The 21609-nt window shown below is 32.6% G+C and overlaps 1 protein-coding gene across 3 annotated transcripts in view; it reads right to left on the bottom strand.

Moving 5' to 3' along the window:
* The window catches only part of ENTREP2 (endosomal transmembrane epsin interactor 2), a 616510-nt gene that overhangs the window by 149765 nt on the left and 445136 nt on the right, over positions 1-21609 (bottom strand). For all 3 annotated transcript variants that reach the window (XM_007479489.3, XM_007479487.3, XM_007479488.3), the window contains exon 4: positions 13356-13490. In XM_007479489.3, coding sequence (XP_007479551.1) covers positions 13356-13490 — 135 coding nt within the window. The remainder of the gene's footprint in view (positions 1-13355; positions 13491-21609) is intronic.

Genomic DNA, 21609 nt, shown 5'->3' with positions numbered 1-21609 from the left:
ACTTTTGAAAGGGGGGAAGAAAAAAGAATCTACAAATATTAGACCACAAAGTTTGACTTTTGTTTTTCAGATTATTCTAGAATGGATAATTAATAAGATAATTGGTTATTATAAAGAAAAGTAGTGAAGCCTAAAGACCTGATAGAGCTTTACCAATAAAAATTCATGACAGAATAATCACTTTTCCTTTTTTAGAATTTTTAGAATTATTAAATTTGTAAATGAGGGGAAGGCTGTTGATGTAGTTCATCTTAGTTTTAGTAAAGTTTTGATAAAAAAGTATCTTCTATTATTCTCATGGAAGATAGGGAGAGATAGGATTAGATAATAATACACTCAGATGTATTCAGAACCAGTCGAATGGTCAATTCAAAAAGTGATCATTAATGGCTTTGGATCAATATGGCAGGAGGTAAAATATTTTTATCTATGACTTGAGCAAAGGCATAGATAGATGGTATACTAAACAAAATTTCAAATGCCACAAAGCTGAGAGGACACCTAAAAACAATAGACAACAAAATCTATATTTAAAAGGATCTTGATAGGCTCAAGCACTGAGCATAAAGTCTGCAAAGATGAAATTTACTAGTTAAATATAAAATCTCACACTTGCATAAAATGTTTTAAATCCACAAATGATATGGGAGAGGCATTAATACTGAATAATTGTCAAAATGATTTAGGGATCTTAGTGGGTTTAAAGATCAATGTCAGCAGTGTGGTATATTATTTTTAATAAGCTGATTCAGCATTAGGCTACATGGGGCGGGGGGGGGGGGGGGGTTCAGCTTAAAGGAATAGGGAGGTGATAATTCCACTATACTCTACCCTTTCCAGAATTCATCTGCTGTAAGTAGTGTTCGGTTCAGGGAATCATGGTGGAAGAATCACATATAAAATCTGGAGATTGTACAGAGCATTGTAGTGAGGCTGGTGAAGAAAATTGGATTGATGACATATGATAAACTATGAATATTTAATTTGGAGAGAAGATTGGGAGAGGGGAGTACAACAGAATAATTATGTTTAAATATGTTATTAAACTTCATGTGGAAGAGAAATTCAACTTACTCTTACTCATAAAAGCCAAGAACAATGGTTGGAATTTGAAACAAGGTAAATATAATCTAGTTTTCTGGAGGGATAAAACCATTTCCTAACAATTAGAAATGACAAAAAGTGGAATTGATTGCCTTGAGAGGTGGTAGGTTCCTTTTACCTACACTCTCTATCATGAAGGTCTTCAAACAGAGGTTGGACAACTACTTGGCAGTAGTATTATTTTGGAGATTATTTTGTGTATGGGTTGGACTAAGTGAACATTAACATCCTTTATAGTTCTCAATTTCTGCAATTCTATGTTCTTGTAATTGATTGTATAGGGAGCTACATGGTAAAATATGTTTATGGAAAATTGCAATCCAACAAAAATTAAATTTAATAAAGGACTATGAAAACAGAAAAAAAATAATTAGAAACTAAGTAAGTTAAATCTTAAAGAATGATAGTTAAAGAACAAGCCATAGCAACAATCCATATTTTTATTAAAGAAAATGATAATGAGATAACACATCAAAGTTTATGGGATACAGTAAAAGCAGTAATTAGCAGAAAATGTATATGTCTAAATGTTTTTTTTTATCAACAAATGAGAAAAACCAGATCAATAAATTGGACATATATTTAAAAATTAGAAGAAGAAAAAATTTAAAACCCCTAATTAAATGATAATTTTGAAATCCTAAATATTAAAAATGAGGTTAACAAAATTTAATGTAAGAAAATAATTGAATTAATAAGTAAAACTAAGAACTGATTTTATGAAAAAAATAAACAAAATAGAAAAACCATTGTTTAATGTGATTAAAAAAGAGGGAAGACCAAATCACTAGCATCAAAAATGGAAAGGGTGAATTTACTACTAATGAAGATGAAATCAAAGCAATTATTAGGAGTTATTTTGCCAGTTATACACCAAGAGATTTAATAATTTATGCAAAATGGATGCATCCTTACAAAAATACAAATTACCTAAACTAACAGGAGAGGAAATAGGATATTTAAATAAACCTATGAAAAAAAATAGAATGGCCTATAAAAGAACGTTCTAAGCAAAAAACATCAAGACCAGATGGACTCACAATTGAATTTTACCAAACATTTAAAGATCATCTAATTCTTATATCAAATATATTATTTAGAATAGTTGGTAAAAAAGAAGGCCTTTCAAATTCCTCTCATGAAATAAATATGGTGTCAATACCTAAATCAGGAAGAGCAAAAACAGAGAAAGAAAATTAGAGGCCAATTTTACTAATGAATATAGATACAAAAATTCTAAAGAAATTATTCAGGAGATGATAACAATATGTCAAAAAGATTATGTGTTATAACCAAACTGGGTTTAGACTAGGCATGCAGAGATAGTTTAATGTAAGGAAAACTATTAACATAATTACATAATTACATCAACAAAAAAGTAATGACAATGACATGAATATATCAATAGATGCAGAAGTTTTAAAAATACAGCATTTATTCCTATTAAAAAGAATAGAAAGAATAAGTATATATAGATTTTTCATTTCATTAATAAGAAATAAATATTGAAAGTCATTATCAAAAATTATGTATTGGTGATAATAAGTTAGAAGTCTTCAAGTCTTCCCTATAATATCAGGAGTGAAATAAGGATGCCCATTATCATGAATATTGTTTAATATTATACTAGAAATGCTAAAAATAACAATGAGAAGAAAAAGAAATTTAAGGAATCAGAATTGGCAAAGAATTGCTAAAACTCTTTTTGAAGATTATATGATAATATATAAAGAAAACCCTAAATCTTCAAATAAAAATGAATTGGAATAATCAATAATTTTAACAGAGTAGAAGGATATAAAACCCACACAAATCATCAGCATTTCTATTTACTGCTAACAATATCCTATGAGAAAAGATAGTGAGAGATAAATCATTTAAATTAACCAAAGATACAATAAAACACCTAGGAGTATATCTTCCAAAACAAACTTAGAAACTATATGAACAAGATTACAAATGCTTTTTACACAAATAAAGCCAAATTTAAATAACTGAAGAAATATTATTTTTTATTTTTTGATATTTAATTTTATTTAATTAATTAATTTAGAATATTTTTCTATGGCTACAAGATTCATGTTCTTTCTCTCCCTTCCCCTTACCTCCTCTCGTAGCCAACATGCAATTTTACTGGGCTTTACATGCGTCATTGAAAAAGACTCATTTCCATATTATTGATAATAATTGCACTAGGGTGATCATTAGAGTCTATATCCCCAATCATATCCCCAACAACCCATGTGATCAAGCAGTTGTTTTTTTGAAGAAATATTCTTCATGAGTGGACAGAGTTAAAATAATCAAAATGGCTCCTATCTCAATTAATCTACTTATTCAATACCATCCAAATTAAATTACCAAAATATTATGTTATCAAACTAAAAAATAATAACAAAATTCATTTGGAAAAATAAGAGGTCAAGAATATGAAAGCAAATAATGAAAAACTGTTAAGGAAGGTGATCTAGTAGTACCAGATTTTGAACGAGACTATAAAGCAGTAATTATCAAAACTATCTTGTACTTGCTAAGAAATAGAAAAGTAAAACAGTATAACAGAATAGACATACAGCAAAAAAGCTCTAAAAGATTACAGTAACTTTGTGTTTGACAAAGTTAAAAGTCTAAGTTTTTGGAATAAGAATTCACTAATTGGAAAAAATTGTCAGGAAAATTGGAAAGCAGTTTGACAAAAACTAGACAGTGACTGATCTATTACCAAGATAAGATCAAAATGGATATATTACCTACGTGTAAAAGGAAATATTATAAGCAAATTAGAACAGGAAACATATTACCTAAGAGATTTGTGGAAAAGAGAAGAATTAATGAAGAAATAAGAGATAGAAAGTGTTATGAAATGTAAAATTGATCATTTTGAATATATTTAATTAAAATATTTTTGTGCAAATGAAATTAATCTAGCCAAGTTTAGAAGGAAAGCAATAAATTGGGGAAAATTTTATATACAGTTCCTTGAATAGAAGTCTCATATATAAAATATATAAAAACTTTGTCAAATATATAAGAATACAAGTCATTCAACAATTGATAAATAATCAAAGATGGGCAGTTTGGGGGTGAAGAAATCAAAGCTACATTTAACTATATGAAAAAATGCCCTAAACCAGGGGTCCCCAAACTGCAGGTCACATGAGGCCCTGAGGACATTTATCCAGCCCCCACCACACTTCCAGAAGGGGCACCTCTTTCATTTGTGGTCAGTGAGAAGAGCACAAGATGCATCCACATCCTATCCTCCTGGAGTACTATATGTGGTGGCACCACAAAGCACGGCATCACACAAATACAGTACTACTTCTGGTGGCATAATCCTTTGTGTGGCGCTTTGTTCTGAGAGTGACTGAATGAGAACAAGGCACCATGCAAAGGTTATGTGGCTGCACAATGGAGGACATCAGTATGGTGAGTGGTGATCTGGGGGAGGGGATTCCGCACTGTGTATACTGCTGCCCAGTATAGTGGAGGTAGTGATGGGCCTATGCAAGGTGTGACAGGCCCATCACAACCAGCTGCAGCCTCTGCTATCCCAGACAGTGGGTATACAGTGTCACAGGCCCAGCACCACCTCCAGTACCTTATACAGGCATTGGATAGCAGTGATCTGGCCTGTGACATCAGCGGTGGGCCTCTACTGTGAGAAACCCACCACTGCCACTGGGTATTTTATAAGACACCTCCTGTTTTGGGGGGGTCAAATTAATATAAGACAGTGTCTTATTTTCGGGAAAAAATGGTAGTACAATGGCCCCCATAATCCCTCAGATGCACATGGCCCCTATTATAGGAGCCATTATGTTGTGCATCTGGGGGAGTATGGTTGCCATTGTTGCTATGTGGGGGAAGTGAGGCATGTGGTTTTCATATTAGGGTCTATAATTACTGATCCATAAATACGGACCACAAGAGGACATACATTAGTGCTGTGCCTTCTTTTTTCCTGCCATGGAATCTGATTGCATGGGTCTTATCCATGCGATCAGATTCCTAAGTGAGTTCACAGATTGCAGTGCAGTTCATGCAGGGTAGTGTGAACTGGGAAGGTGATGGAGGAATTGGCTCTGTAATCACCACACCAGTGTGAACCTGAGGTAAAAGTGAAGTTCCATCAATATGGCCACTGGTGAGGCTGAAATGATGTGCACTGGGAAGGCTGCAATGATGGACACAGATCAGATTACAGATTACATTGATGGGCAGTACAGTCTGTATGCCTCTGTTTGGGGAAAATTATTGTTGGCATATATATATATATATATATATATATATATATATATATATATATATATATATATATATAGGTATTTTACTAATTTGCTAATAGCAATTTGGAATCCCTAGGAAACAATGACGTCAAGAAAGAGAAAAATTGACTCAGAATGTAGGCTATTCAAAGAACAGTGGACTTATGATTACTTTTTCATGCAGTACAAGGAAAGAGCTGTGTGTTTGATATGCCAGAATATAGTGTCTCTGTTCAAAGAATACAAATTGCGTCAACACTATCAAACTCAACATAAAGATAAATATGATTGTTTGGTCAGAGATGTGAGAAAAGATAGAAATATCAAAACTGAAAAATACATTGGCAACTCAGCAAAATACTTTTGTGAAGCAGAAGCCGCTAAATATTTCATCACTGCAAACAAGTTTTCAAGTTGCCAAGCTAATAGCATGCACTGGCAGACCATTCATGGAGGGAGAATTTGTTAAAGAGTGTCTTTTTTCTGTTGCCAAAGAGATGTGTCCAGAAAAGGCAGACTTAGTTAGTATAGTTAGTCTTTCAGGATCTACAATTACACAAAGGATTGAAGAAATGGGAGACAATTTGTATCAGCATTTGCAAAACTCTGCAAGAAAACTTTCCTATTTTTCCTTGGCACTCGACAAGTTCATGTTTCTGCACAACTTCTAATTTTTATTTGTGGGGTGAATGACAATTTCAGTCACAGAAGAGCTTGCTGCACTGCAAAGCATCAAGGGAACAAATACAGGAGAGGATATCTATGAAAAGGTTTCCCAAACTGTAAAGGATTGGAGCTGGACTGGGCTAAACTAGCCAGTGTGACAACTGATGGTGCTCCTAGCATGGTGGGGTCTAAGAAAGCAGTAATTGCTCACATTAACCAAGAGATGGACAAATGTAACCACTGCCTCATCCACCAACAAGCACTGCTATGTAGTAAATCACTGAACTGGGACTCTGTTATGAAAATTGTGGTATCTTGTGTTAACTTCATTAGAGCTAATACACTAAATCACAGACAATTTCAGGAATTTCTGTCTGAGCTAAATGTTGCCCATGAAGATATTCTATACCACACAGAAGTCCATTGGCTGAGTTGAAGGAGAGTTTTGAGACATTTCTATGACTTACTTCCACAGATTACAGCTTTTATGCTTTCAAAAAACAAAGAAGTGCCAGAGCTCAATGATGCAGAATGGAAATGGCACCTCGCCTTTCTGACAGATGCAACAGAGCTACTCAACAGTTTCAGTGTGCAACTTCAAAGAAAAGGGAAGCTCATCTGTGATATGCAATCACATATAAAAGCATTTGAAGTAAAATTAGGCCTCTTCATCAAACAAGTGAAGAAGGAAAATGTCTGCCATCTCCCCTTAACTCAATATCTGTTAGCAGAAAAACTCTTGATTGCATTCCCCCCAAAAATATGTGTGGATTCACTGGAAAAGTTGTAAAAGGAGTTCCAATTCAGATTTTAAGAGCTTCATCTCCATTAACAGGACATACAGCTTTTCCGTAACCCATTTTCTATTGACATTGAAAATGTGGATACAATTTACCAAATGGAGCTGGCTGAACTGCAGAATTGTGACTCTGAATGACACATTTAAGTCAAGCAGCTTACCTAATTTCTATGCATCTCTCCCCTCTGGGACATATCCTAATCTCAGGAACTATGCACTCAAAATGGCAACCATCTTTGGCAGTACTTATGTCTATGAACAGACTTTTTCCAGAATGAAACATCTGAAATCTCCAACCAGATCTAGACTAACTGATGCACACTCGCATTACTTGTTATGGCTAGTAGTGGCAAATATGGAACAGGACATTGACCATCTCATTAGCCAAAAGCAGGTCCATAATTCCCATTGAAATACTGGCCAGTTTGTTGATTTAAATTTACTTGTTCTTTATTTTAAATATTGCATTTGTTCTTGTTTTGTTTTTGTACTTTAAAATAAGATGTGTGCAGTGTGCATAGGGATTTGTTCATAGTTGTTTTTTTTTGTTTGTTTTTTTTTTATTATAGTCCAGCCCTCTAACAATCTGAGGGACAGGGAACTGACCCCCTGTGTAAAAAGTTGGGGACCCCTGCCCTAAACAATTATTGATTAGAGAAATTTAAATCAAACACTGGCATATTATATAATGTCTATAATATTAGTTAAATTTTTTTTAAAAGGGCAAAATGACAAATGTTGGAGGTGATGTGGAAAAATAAGTACACTTACATTGTTGGTAGAACTGTGAACTGATCAAATAATTTTGGAGAGAAACCTGTAATTATATTCAGTTATGAACCTGTGTATACCTTTTGACACAGAAATATCACCATTAGGTTTATTTCCTAAGTGATTGAGGATAAGTATATATCTTAAAGTATTTATAGCAGTTCTTTTTGCGGTGGCAAAAAACTAGAAACTGAAGGGATTTGTCCATCAATTGGAGAATGGCTGAACAAGTTGTGGTATATTACTATAATGGAATACTATTGTCTCAGAAGAAATGACAAACAAGATGATTATTAAATAAAAAATACCTGGAAAGACTTATATGCAGTGATGCAAAATGAAAGGAGAAGAACCATGAGAACATTGTACACAGTAACAACAATAATATATGATGATCAACAGTAAATGACATAACTAGGCATTAGAAAGCAAAAATCTAGGACAGCTACACATGATGAAAAAGGTAAGAGAGGATGGAAGAAAGCAGGACTTTTGCAAAAGAGACTTAAAGGCAAGGGTTTGTAAAAGAGGGTCTGGTCACACGCACAGAACTGAAAGAGCTATTCTAGAATCTGGGGACTTCTTAAAACAAGACACCTTGAGACTGTTGGATTCCACTGTTCCTGTTCTTCAGGGGAAGCGAAGAGTTTACTTCCTGTTGGTGGGTCTGTCTAAGCCTGAAGGAAGTGAACTTACCTGTTCCCTGGGAGCTGAAGGTATCCTGCTTTCCAGCTATCTAGAGATCCTGAGATCCTGTCCATCCCTGTCTCTAGTTTCCCCTCTACCTGTGTTCCTATAAGATCCTGTATTCTGAGAGTTTTCTGACTACTGTGAGAGAGTTGCCAATACCTAGTGAAAACCTGTCAGTGAAAACAGCCCAACCACCTTGGCCTTTGGCCTAGAAGTGTGATTGCACCAAGAGGTCAAGCTATCAAATATCTGATGAACTTTTAACTTGCTTCCAATAATTTGGAGGACCAGTAAAATCAAATTATATAACTAGTGATGGGGCTTACAGATTGAGAGAGTAGTGAAAGGGAGACAGAAGAACTTGAAGAAGGCTTCATGAGAAGCCCGTAGAAAGGAGGGAAAAGTATCCAGATTTTATAGCTTAGGGATTCCTTTCCCTGGTCCTCCTCACTTCCTCTTTTACTTTGATAATAATAAACCTAATTTAATGTTTTAACAAGTTGTAAACTAGTCAGATAGCATTTGGCCTACACAGGCCTGTTGGCCTAGTCTTTGAGTGCTATACCAAACCAGGAAAATCAGTCTACAAACCTTTCCATCCATCTTACCCATATATTTCAAAAAGGATATCCATCATTATATAAAGAGCAGAGTCCAAATATGATTGAAATATTCCATTCTTTACTTTATTTCCTGAATGAGTTTTTCTCTAGTATAAGCCATATGTGTCTTTTTTTTCACAACACAATGAATAGGGAAATACCTATTATAAGATAATATATGGATAATCTATATCATATTACTTGCTTTCTTGGGGAGAGGAGTGAGAAGGAGGGAGAAAACATATATTTCAAAATATAAGAAAATGAATAGTATGTTGACATGTAATCTGGAAAAAATAAAAATTAAACAAAAAGAAAATTTTCTTTGGTAACTGTGTATTGACTACATTGAAGTACTAAGAGACTCGAGACTTCTGCCTTTGCAGGGAATTTATAGAGTATCAGAGAATAGACTGACTTAATTTGAGGAATTTTGCCAAATTCTTCATCTGATATCTTGACTTTTTCATCTACTTCAATAGATAATGGTGCATAAAATGCAATTATCTTCATGGTAGTTTGTCTTTTTATATTCATACTTCACATTAGAAAGGAAAATGACCAATTATCCTATGAAATGAAATTTTTTTGTTGCCTCTTTGGACAGGTTGATACCAACACTGTCAATCTCCTTTGTTCACCTTTTCATGGTGAACATTTAAGGCTCCTTTCCATCTAGCAGTATTTTTTCACATCTTATGGTCCATTTCATAGATATAGAGTCAAAAGAGATGTAACTTATAGTACCAATAGCTGAAACATTTGTAAATGATTGAAGATTTTTATCATCATCTGTCCCCTTGCCATCATTGCTGCTAAATGGGAAGGGGATCAAACAGGATTGATGTTTTGTTTTTTCATTTATTGAGTCCCCTAAAGTAATCATACAGTAGTCAAACTAATAGTAATGAGACACTATATTCAGGTAGGCTGATCCTCAAGCATAAGAAACAATATGTCACCAGATGCAAACACAAAGTCTTTCTATCATGGTAAAAGCTCACAGTTCTTGTGATCACCTGTTATTCCTCTATTTCAAAGAGGACCAATGATACCATGGATTCTTCCATGATCTGGATTTAAGTGAAACAGATTTGCACAAGTTGTTAGCCATACTCTCTTCCAGAATCACTGAAATCCAGTGGGAACGGAAAAGCTGGGACAACTGGTGATGGCTCAGGATGCAGTGGATGAACTTGGCATCTTCAATGTCTGACTAAGCTTTAAGCACTCCACAGCACATACTTCAGTTGACTTCATGGACTTCGGAACAAATTGTTCTCATCTGCCCATCCCACTAGGGGAGAGTCTTCACATATTTTGAGTAGACATTCTTCCAAGTCATTGTTGGGTCTGAGACCTGCTGGTTACCAGCAACCTACTTTACTCCACCTGCTGGGGTGGCCACTGAACATGCAACATCTTCTTAGGAACACAGATCAGAGTCGTGTGAAAGATAAGACACCAAAGATGGATAAGCAGCCCTGAAAAAGGATTCATCAAGCCCTTAAACTAGAAACACAAGTCCTCCTGGAATACCTCATACACCATAATCTAAAATTTGAGATACCACTTCTCCTTTACACAATAAGAATTATCAGTTTAGGACTTTAGTAGAAGTAGTTTATTTTTAATTAAATATATTTACATAGATTTCTTTTAAAGTCACAAACATTCTAAGAATAACTGTTTTGGGTTTAAATTAATCAAGGAAAAAAGTATATATCTAGTTAGACAGATTTAGACATCAAAATATATTTCTAATATTGAAATATAATGTGTAAGGAGTTTATATAAAGTTATCATGACTGACATATAGTCAGGAAGATATGAGTTTCAATCCTGCCTTAGACAGTAACTAGTTGGACCCAGGGCAGTCACTGAACCATTCTAGGCTTCAGTTTTCTCATCTGTAAATGGGGATAATAATAGCATTTGCCTCAAATGGTTGCTATGAGAATCAAATGATTTATATTAAGGACTCTATGAATTTCATGATGCTTTCTAAATGTTAGTTATATTTACTTTAATATAATTTAACAAATATTTATAAAGTACCATGGGATATAATCTATAAAAAGACCATTAAATCTATCTGAAAAATCTTTATCTGGGAAAGAATATGGGTAAATCTTTGCTGATAAATCTTATAAAAAGTCAGATTTAATAAAAATTTAAACCATTCCAGTATCTTGCCAAGAAAATCCCAAAGAATCAGGCATGACTGAAATGACTGAGTAACAACAAAATGATTCCTTCTAGAAATGATAGAATCACATGTGAAAGGGCTTTAAGAGAATTGGTGAGAAAAAAATGTTGTCATAAAAGTGAAAGCTTATTAAGGAAAAATGCATATAGTATATGCTTGGCTTTCAGTTAAGGTGGAAGACTAATCAGCCATTCCTTGAAATTCATGAAATGTTACAACCCTTTATATAATTAGAAATATTAACAAGCTTGAGAGTATAGTATACTAGTTAGGAGACAGGCAACTTGAAAATTTCTTTTCCTATTAATTAATGTCCACCACAAAGGAGGCAACCAAAGCATGGATGGAGAACATCTCTCAGAAGCAGGAAAATCTTGATTTAGAACTTGTCTCTGATATATCTTTTGTGCATGATGTTAGTTAGGTCATTTAATTCCTCAATGTTCTAGGCAACTAAATTAACAGTTACAGAGAAGGTGTCAACCAAATTTGGTAGAGGATGTTCTCTCTTTCACGAGTTCTTGAAAATTACGAAATCATAGGTCCAGTTGCTATTGATTTCCAATTCTCATGTGAACTTTTTAAGTCACTTCATTATCTTTTATTAAAGATTCATGAATCACATATGATTTATTTGGTACCATATGAATGTAAATTTCTTTCCTTATTAGATTTTCTAGATTATCTATAGATAGGTGGTTAACTATGCAACTGTAATCAGGTTAAAATATGAGATAAATATTAATTACCTTTCTTCAAACAACTAAGAAAAATTTCACCAAAGTTTAGAGGACAAAAATGTTCTTTAGATAATAATGTCCAGGATTTGGTTGTACTCTTTTAAGATGTTATAAAACTCAAATTTCCATCAAAATTCAGATCTCATCTGAGTGTGGGTTATGACTTAAAAAGGAATAGAATGAGGTGAAGCTACTTTCTAGTTCTTTGTAAAAATTTCATTTTATTTTAATCTTTACGAATTGGTACAATGTATTCTATAAAAGTTTTCTATTTCTTCTTATATTTACAGTAAAGAAAAGATAGAATAACTGAGGAAGAGAAAGGTATGGGGATTGAAGATGGAGGGGAAATAGCTACTTTATATTTTTATTTAAGTCATGTTTGTACTAAAATATTCAGTAAATTGAAAAGAATAAAGCTCTGTGTTCTTACCACAGCTGTTCTCTCTTTATAAAAAAAAAAATAGATAGCAATTACTAATCATAATTAGGGAAAGTGAACACCCTCACTGACAGTTGCTGCCCTGATTAGTTATAATTTGTTCATTTGCCTCATCAGACATCTTTCTCTTCATGAAAAAAGTCAGAAGGCACAGATCTTGCAACTTTGTCTAGGGAAATGGTATTTGATCTTAACATATTGGTCATTATTTTCTCTGAGTAATCTTTTCTTAATACTTTGGTCATTAAAATTAATACATAATGTTAATTACCTTAGATTATATCAAACATAAGCATAAATATAATTTACATTTTAGAAATTTTAGTCTGATTTTGAATATTATAAACATTCTTATAAGAAATAAAGCTCTTTAAAATTATCCTGGAAGCCAAGAGGCAAGAACATACATCCACATATTATAAATTGTTTTCTTTCAGTCACAAAAATCAACTTTTCTGGAAAATATTAGAGAAATGACCTTTAATTACTTTTCTAAACTTCTATTTTTCAATTTTTTAGGAACTCCAAATTTATAAAAAAACTACCTCAAGTGCCTTTTTTTTTGCAATTGGAAGAAAAAGAAAGGGGATAATTTAAACAATTGTTCTAGCCAATTTTCTTTAATCAGTTGCTATACACTGAAACAAATTACTGAGAGATGTGATATCTATTTCTTTGAATATTTTAAAAAATAAACAACCATCTGTCTAGGATTATAAAGTAGCAGATATGTCTGTTTGGAAGAAGGAATTTGATAATTTGTTGAAATTTAGAGGATGTTCCCAAATTTTAATACTTTGTTTTTCTATATCTCAGAAGGAGCAAAATAAAGTAGAAAACCTTTCACTTTAATAAAAAGTAAAGTGAAATATGTCAAGCAGTAACTATGAAAATAGCTTCAATCAAAATTATTACTATCAAGTCAGAAATATTTCCCTCTTGCTTATGACTTATCCCGATGAATAAACTAGAAAAAATACATATTTTAATAATTCCTTTAAAAGCTTGTGACAGACTAGATGGATCCAAAGCAGCAAATAACAGTAAAACCCAATCATCATCACCTTTAAAGTCAGTCTCACAGCATTACAATCCTCCTGAAGTGGGTTCAGCTTTAATGTTTCACCAAGGTTGCTGCAGCCTGATGACTGATGTTGCATTTCACAGCAAACACAGACCTCAACGCTGTCAAATTTTATCTAAAAGGAAAAAAAAAGACAAAAATGTGTTAAAACCAAAGCAAGATCTTAACCTTTCCCATTTAAATTTCACTTGGAAAATTAGCAAGCATCATTAATGAAAAATAAAGGAAAAATATCTCAAAGTTTGTAACACATCATTTTGAATAATTTGCAATTAGCAGGGCAAAATTGTTTTTACTGGTAAGAACAATGAAAAGATTAGAAACAATGTGAAAAAATAGACTTTTAAAAAATGTTCTTTGTAAAGAGAAAAATGAATCTCATGGATATTATAGTCAGGATGAGACAGATTTTTGAAAAAAAGATAAAGGTGTAATAATATACAATGAACAACTGGGAATGACAACAATTATTAGTAATTCAAGGGTCCAAGGCAACTCCAAGAGACTAATGATGAAAAACTATCCACTGTCATAGAAGAACTGATAAAGAGTCTGAAAATACATTCTTCACTTTATTTCTTGCATGAATTTTTCTCTACAATAAATATGTGTGTTCTTTCACAACATGACAGACATGGAAATATATATTGCATGATTGTCCATATAGATGTGAAATCTGAAAAAAAAAACCAAAATTTTAAAAGTCATTAAAAATTTAAAGCATCTACATCCAAAGGGTAGCAGCTGGGTAGTTCAGTGGATAGAGAGTCAGGAGGTCCTAAGTTCAAATCTGGCCTTAGACACTAACTGTGTGACCCTGGGCAAGTCACTTAATCTTCATTGCCTGGCCCTTATTACTCTTCTGCCTTGGTATCAATACACATTGATTCCAAGACAGAAGGTAAGGATTTAAAAAAAAAATAAATAAAATATATATCCAAAGTATAAGCAAGAAAGCAAACGCTAGAAAAAGAAGTATTTTAAATGTAAAAAATGAGGAGAAAATAAATATTTGACCTTTAGTCATACTGATCATAGTAACTATTTGGAAGAGTTGGTATTAAATGGAGAAAAGTGAAAAGTAAGAAAAAATGAAAATTGATTGTCTATGAAAGAAATAATAGTTTGATTAATACCCACAGATACCAAGAAAAGTGACAATATTAAATTTCTAGATACCGTATTTTAAAAAATAGAGTAAAACAAAAAAAATAGAATTTTTTTAATGTATATGCTGTTTAAAAATGGTTTCTAACCGAAGGAAGCATCCTATTACCCTTGAATAATATACTTAATTTTCCTTCTTGCTTGAAGTTTAAAATGTATTAGTTGTCAACTAACTGTATGGTTTAAAATGTTTATTTGTTTCATAATTAATTGTTCGGGTTACCTCTTTCACGGGAAACAAATGTAAGTTAATGAAACTGTCTCAAATTCAATAACATTTAAACTAATTATAAATATTTCCTATAAGTAAATATTAATATACATGTCATTACCTATGACTCATTACAAATGACTCTATGATCAATGTCCTTTCCATTACAACACACTACTTAGTGTAATATATGGGTAAGTCAGCCAGTCAGCAAACATTTATTAAGCACTTAGTTTGTGACAGGTGCTATGCGATGTACTGCAGTTAAAAAGAAGAGGGAAAATTTTTCTTCCTTTCCTCAAGAGAGTTCACAAGCTAATGCAAGAGACAATATGCAAGTAACTATGAATACACAATAAATATAGAGTTTAAATTGGAGTTAATCTCAGAAAGAAGACCCAATAAATTTGGGGAGGGTTAGTCAAGGGAAAGGCTTCCATCAGAAGGTGGTCTTCCAACTGACATCAGCAAGGAAGTAGAGGTGAAGAAACTGAACATTCAAGGCATGTGGGGCAGCAAAAAGAAAGGTACAGATTCAAAATGGAGATGAAGTTACATTAGTTAAGAACACCAAACAGTCCAACATGGAAGGATTATAGAATATATAGATGAAAATAAAGTATAAGATTGGAAAAGTAGGAAGAGGCCAGGATTTAAAAACTTTAAATACCCACACATGAATTTATTTACTATTTTTAAAAATTAAACTTGTTTTTACCAGATTACATATTGAATCAATTTTTAATAATTATTTTATGATATTTCATGATCCATATTCTCTCCCTCCCTCCTACCTGTTACCCCTTTCACAGAGAACAGGTAATACCATGCAGGTTGTAAATGTGTTATAATACAATACATATTTCCATGTTAATCATGTTGTGAAAGAAGACATTATTTACAGAGAGAAAAATTCATGGAGGAAATCAAGTGAAGAATGGTATATTTCAATATGCATTAATACTCTGTCAGTTCCTTCCATGGTGGTGGGTAGATTTTTTTATTGAGTCCCTTGGGGTTGCCCTCTATCCTTGCATTCCTGATAATAATTAAGTCACTCCCAGTTGATCATCATACATTTTGCTGTTACTATGTACAATGTTCTGCTCACTTCAGTTTGCATTACTTCATATAAGTCTTTCCAGGTTTTCCTGTGGTCATCTTGTTCTTCTTGGCACAATAGTATTCCGTTACAATACGCACATGATTTTATGTTTGATCCTGAAAGTACCAGAGAGCAGTTGGAGTTTAGGGGAAAGGTGGGTAATGCTGTCAGAACTGTGTTTTAGCACAAAGACTTTGGCAGCTCACTGGAGGAGGGAATGGAATGGGGGAAGACTTAAAGTAGGGAGATCAATTAAAAGACTATTGTAATAGTCCAGGAAAGAGGTGATGAGAACCTAGTCTAAGTGGCTGTGTGAGTAAAAAGAAGAGAGACTGTTGTAAAGAGAGAAATGATAAAATTTAACAACAGGTTTGCTATGTGGGATGAGTGAAAATAAGAAGTTGAGAATGACACTCATTGTGAGAGTGGGTGATTGGGAGAATGATAGTGTTCTTCATTGTAATGGGGAAGTTTGAAAAAGGGTGGAATGAAAAAGGACTTCCTTTTAAACTGCAACCTCTTTAATACTAGGTAGATGAATTTATGATATGAAGCTCATTGTTGTATAATTGAAAATCTGTTACCCTGAAAAAGAACTACATTTCCCAGGAACCTACTGACTTCCTGTCATTACATACTTCCTGTAGGCAGAGGATATTAGTGAGTGGGTGGTTCTCTTGGGTCTCTTTCTTGAGCTTGTAGCCAGCATGGTGGTAGTGGTAAGCCAAGCATGGGGTTTACAAATGGGCTAATCAGCCATGGGCACGTGGTCTTTTATTTTTGTATCTTCTTTATTCCTTGATTTTTAATGATCATTAATAAATCTCTTAAAATATAATTTTTTATTACTGAGATTTAATTTTAACTCTTACACTGTTAGAAACTCAGACTATATGTGAGATTAACTAAGAAAAGTAAATTTCATTTTTTAAAAAATGTTTACACTGTAGATATTATTGCATAGTATCATTTCTATGTCTTAAAAGTGCCCAATAGGGCTTTTTTGTTCATGTTTCTGAAATAAATTGTCTTAAACATAAGCTTAAAGTTACTTTAATTACTGTTATTCAAAGTAAACTAAATATATAGAGAATTTAAAACCTTAGAAGCTATTTATAACAAAATATATGGTATAAAATGACTAGTACTGTATAAAAAAGCAATATAATTCAAATTATTTCTAATGTTTAATTTATGTAGTTTTAAATTTAAGGAATTTTCAGTGATAGAGATCATTACATAGACTGCAGCATCAACAAGGAATGTTTTAATTGTAGCTTAGAAAAAAATTTGACCCTGTAATATTCAGTAGAGAAAAACAAAATTCTAGAATCTCTGAATGAAGAATAAGGAAGATGATTTCCTAGATAAGAGAGAAATGCCTATGTCCCATTGGCAAAGTGAGAATGAATCATGATGGAAGAGATATTTAGATTCTAAGAGCCTAAAAAAGCATAGTGTTGGATAAGTAGATCTAGTATTCCATGATGAAAGTTCTTTGTCCTTCATGGATTCAGAGGAGTCTTTCTCCATTCAAACTCCACAGACATCTTCACTTCAAGACTTCATGCGGAATCACTAAAAACCCATACATGACTAACCCTGACCTTGACTATATTATTACTATTCCAATCTGAACCAACTATTCTGCTAAAGAGAAAAAGGCAATAGGAAAAAACAAAAAGATTAATTGAAATTAGACTCTGATTTCATGAAGCTCACAATCTTAAAAAGACACAAATAATTATTGCACAATAGAAATCAGAAAATAACAAATTGGTTCCTACCTTTATTTCACCCAACATTTTTATTTTATCTAGTGGTATGATTGCTATACACCACTCCAAAGTAATCAACCATTAGGTTTTGTTTGTTTGTTTGTTTGTTTTTAATTGAAAGTCAGTGATAAAATAATCTTCTCTTTGGGAAAATGAAATTTATAGCTATTTATGATGGAATTCATATATTCTGTAAAATGAGGGGAAATCTGTATATAATTCTAGGAAGGTAAAGGAAAAATGTTAAGAATCACTTTGTCTTTGGCCTATTTGAGTCTTAAAATAAGGACAGACATCAATTGAAGCCACTTCAGAAGCCCAATTTTTTAAAAAAGGGGGTCAACTTTAGAAAGGGAATGATTAAATCCAATGTAATGGATTTTTCTACTGGTAGGAACACAATAAGCCAGGACACTCCTGAAGGACTTTTGTAAAAGAATGCTATCCACATTGAACTATGGGAGTAGAAATGCAAAAGAGGAACATATGCCATCACTTATTACATGTGTATATGGATATGTGATTTGGGGGTGTAAGCCTTAAGAAATCGCTCTATAGCAAAAATGAATAATATGGAAATAGGAATCAGGTGATAACATTTGTACAACCCAGTCATCAGATATGAACAAGCATTTCTCCAAAGAAGAATGAGGAACTATTAACAGCCACATGGAAGAATGCTTCAAATTACTAATACATATATACCAATAACTTTCATGTTTTAACTCAAATCAAGCAAATTGGAAAAGTGTCTTATTTTTGACATGTTCCTCTATATTCTTCATATTCATTATTCCTTACATTCAACATTTCTTACATTATTTACATACAAAATATTCCTTTATATCCAAATACAATCCACTGGCCCTCTCCACAATCCAGGTATATCTTGGTTTCTAATTTGTTGTAAAAAGTATCAAAATATTTTGTTTTTGATTGTACATTTCTTTCTGTCTTCACCTTTTCTGGAGTACATATCAAACAAAATACTAATAGGTTACAGGATAAGGATATTTTAGTGACTTTTAAGAGTACAATTCTAAAATTACTTTTCAAAATGATTGGACCAATTGAAAAATCTAGAAATAGAATACTAATGTGGCTCTCTACATAAACTATCCTATATTATTATCTTTGTCAATTTGCAATATGTGTGATGAATTTCAGAGTTGTTTTTCATTTGTTTTCACCTATTATGAGTAATCTGCAGTAATTTTTCATGTAATTTCTAATACTTCACAATATTTTGAAAACTTCATATACTTTAAGAAATAACTTGTACATGTAAATAATTTGCATATATATGTAGTTGATAACAAACCTTTATCAGACATATTTGATATAAGGTTCTAAAAAAGTTTGCCATCAGTAGTCCTCTTCTTATCTCAGCTGTGCTAATATTGTTAAAAAACTTTTTCATTTCATTATACTAAAATTTATCCATTTTATCTTTTGTGATTGACTTTATTCTTTCTTTAGTTAAATATTCTACCCTTAGTCAATGCTGTAAAAGTTATATGATTTTATAATTTGATCTCTTCTAATTTTTTCAATGGCATGATCCTTGTTATTCAAGTCATGTATATATTTTGATCTGATTATGCTCTATGGCATACGATATTGGTCTAAACCCAATTTCTACCATATTGCTTTCTATTTGTCTCAACAGTTCTTTTCAAATAGGTTCTCTCTCCTAATAATTGAATAACAAATGAGAAAATAATTATAAAGCATTTATCATAATGCCTGGCACATAGCAAGTGATATATTTGTTATTACTGTTATTATTAAGGGTTGGATTCAATCAGACATTGATGAGATGTATGATCCTGGACAAGCCATATAACCTCTGTTTGCCTGCATTTTATCAATTACAAAATGGAGATGATGATAACACTTACCTTGCAACTCTTCTACATAGCTCCAAAATATAAAAGAAATTACTTAGTGGGCTAATGTCTATTTGCATCAACCTATGTAGGTGACCTACATAGCCACAAATAATTCCCAACTGAAAGATTACATGGTTCAATGCATATTTTCTCACACGAAAATTTCTCAATGTTTTATATTTTTGGTGATAATTTTTAAATGCACATGAAATTTATCCTCTATGATTATCTAGTGGCACGCCTCTTGGTATATTATTTAATATAGGGTGGAAATAGCAAGTGGTTTGTTTGAGAGGTCTTGAGAGGGGGAAATTTGAGAAGTCACTAGCTAATGTTTCTCTGAGTACTATGCCAAGTCTCAGTTTATGTTCTGTGTGGAAAAGTAAGAATGGAACAGATTCACACACATTCAGTCATACAATTAAATTCTTAATAAGTAAAAGACTGTTCTTTCACTTATATGACTAATAATAAACATCCTCATTGTTTCATTTTTGTCTTTGAATCCTGAGTATAATCTAGCGTAGTGTCTGGTAAAGAGTAGGCAGTTAATAAATGCTTATTAATTAATTGACTTATCCTGTTTCTTAATATCTTATATTCTGTAGATGATATTTATTAACTAAATATAAAATACTCATATATCCTCAATATGCCTACTAAGTGTGCTAATTATATGAACTTTTATGAATTATGAGTTATACATTATATGAAACATATGAATGAATTATATGACGTTTTTGTTTTATTTGTGGTGAGACAAATACACCTAGGTGATAGATAGGATGCATAAATCTTGTTGACTGTGAAGTGGAGGAGAAGAGGGGATTAAGGACAAAAGCCAGCAATGCTCTTTAATTGCTTCTTTTGTTGAATGACTACAATATAGGACAGTAGATTAAAAGTGTGGAGGGGTAGAAGGTGATAGAGAGGAGTAAGTGGTACACCCAGGTCAAATTAACAGCTAGCAATGAGGAGAAGGTGACCCTTGTGGATTCAAAAAGAGGAGAGGCTGTAGGAGACTGCATGAGAAAGAAGGGGGAAGAAAGGAAGTCTTTCTTTGGAGGTGGGAGTGAGTTACACTGATGAGTGTTCCCAGGACTAAAAAGAGATGGCTGATGAGAGGAAATGAGGCCTTTACACTGGATGAAGTCTGGGGAATTTGGTGCCTAAAAATTCTACTTGTACTTGGAAGGGAGGGGAATTAGAACCCCTTGGGGCAAATAACTCTTGAAGGAGTGGGGGAACATGTAAAAAGGGAGGAAATTTCCAGGCATAAATAGGGAATAAAAGTTAACAAAGGAAGGTATAGATTAGTGGCTGGCTACATAATTAACTGGAAAGAATTTCAAGGAACTAATTTGTAAAAATTTCCCAAAACATTTCAAAAACTAAAAGCTTAAAATTATCAAGAAATTGCCAGTGATATCAATGTAAGATATGTAACATGTCGTTTAAGAGGTTTTTGGAATTCCCAGAAAATCTTAGTGATATAAGTGATGGGGATAGAGAAGATTTCCATCAGGAAATCTCCACAATAAAAAAGTAACACCAGGGAGATTCTTCTGAATGTCAAAAAGTTACATTCCCTAAATGTAACACATGAAAGCATTAGTAGCCATATTTCAGTGGCTGAAAGAAGACAATTTGGTTCAGTAAAAATTATTTTAAAAAATATAAATTGTAATCTCTGTGAAAATAATGAGGGAAAGTATATATAAAGCAAAAATTGAAATCAGCATAAAATACTATAAAGGTAGCCTATTTTATGATGAAAGAAAAAATATTTTCTAATGTTATTTGGGAAAAGAGAAGAGATTCTTTCTAATGTAGAATAGTTATGCAGGATATCATATGATTCTTTTCATTTGTAATTTCTCTGAGTTTATGATTAATTGTGGGGAAAATTTAGAAAACATTACTGATTAGTTCTGTTATTTGGATACCTTGATTTACAAGAAGTCTAGGAGAATTATTTTAGAATTAGGTAGTAGAAATAAAAATGAGTTGTTCTACAAATGAGAACTCAGTAAATTTTCACATATATTTTTAAAGAACATATACTCAGAGTCTATTGGTAT

Source organism: Monodelphis domestica, chromosome 1 (assembly GCF_027887165.1).
Source record: "Monodelphis domestica isolate mMonDom1 chromosome 1, mMonDom1.pri, whole genome shotgun sequence".
Taxonomy (NCBI): domain Eukaryota; kingdom Metazoa; phylum Chordata; class Mammalia; order Didelphimorphia; family Didelphidae; genus Monodelphis; species Monodelphis domestica.
This window is presented reverse-complemented; position numbering and strand designations above follow the sequence as displayed.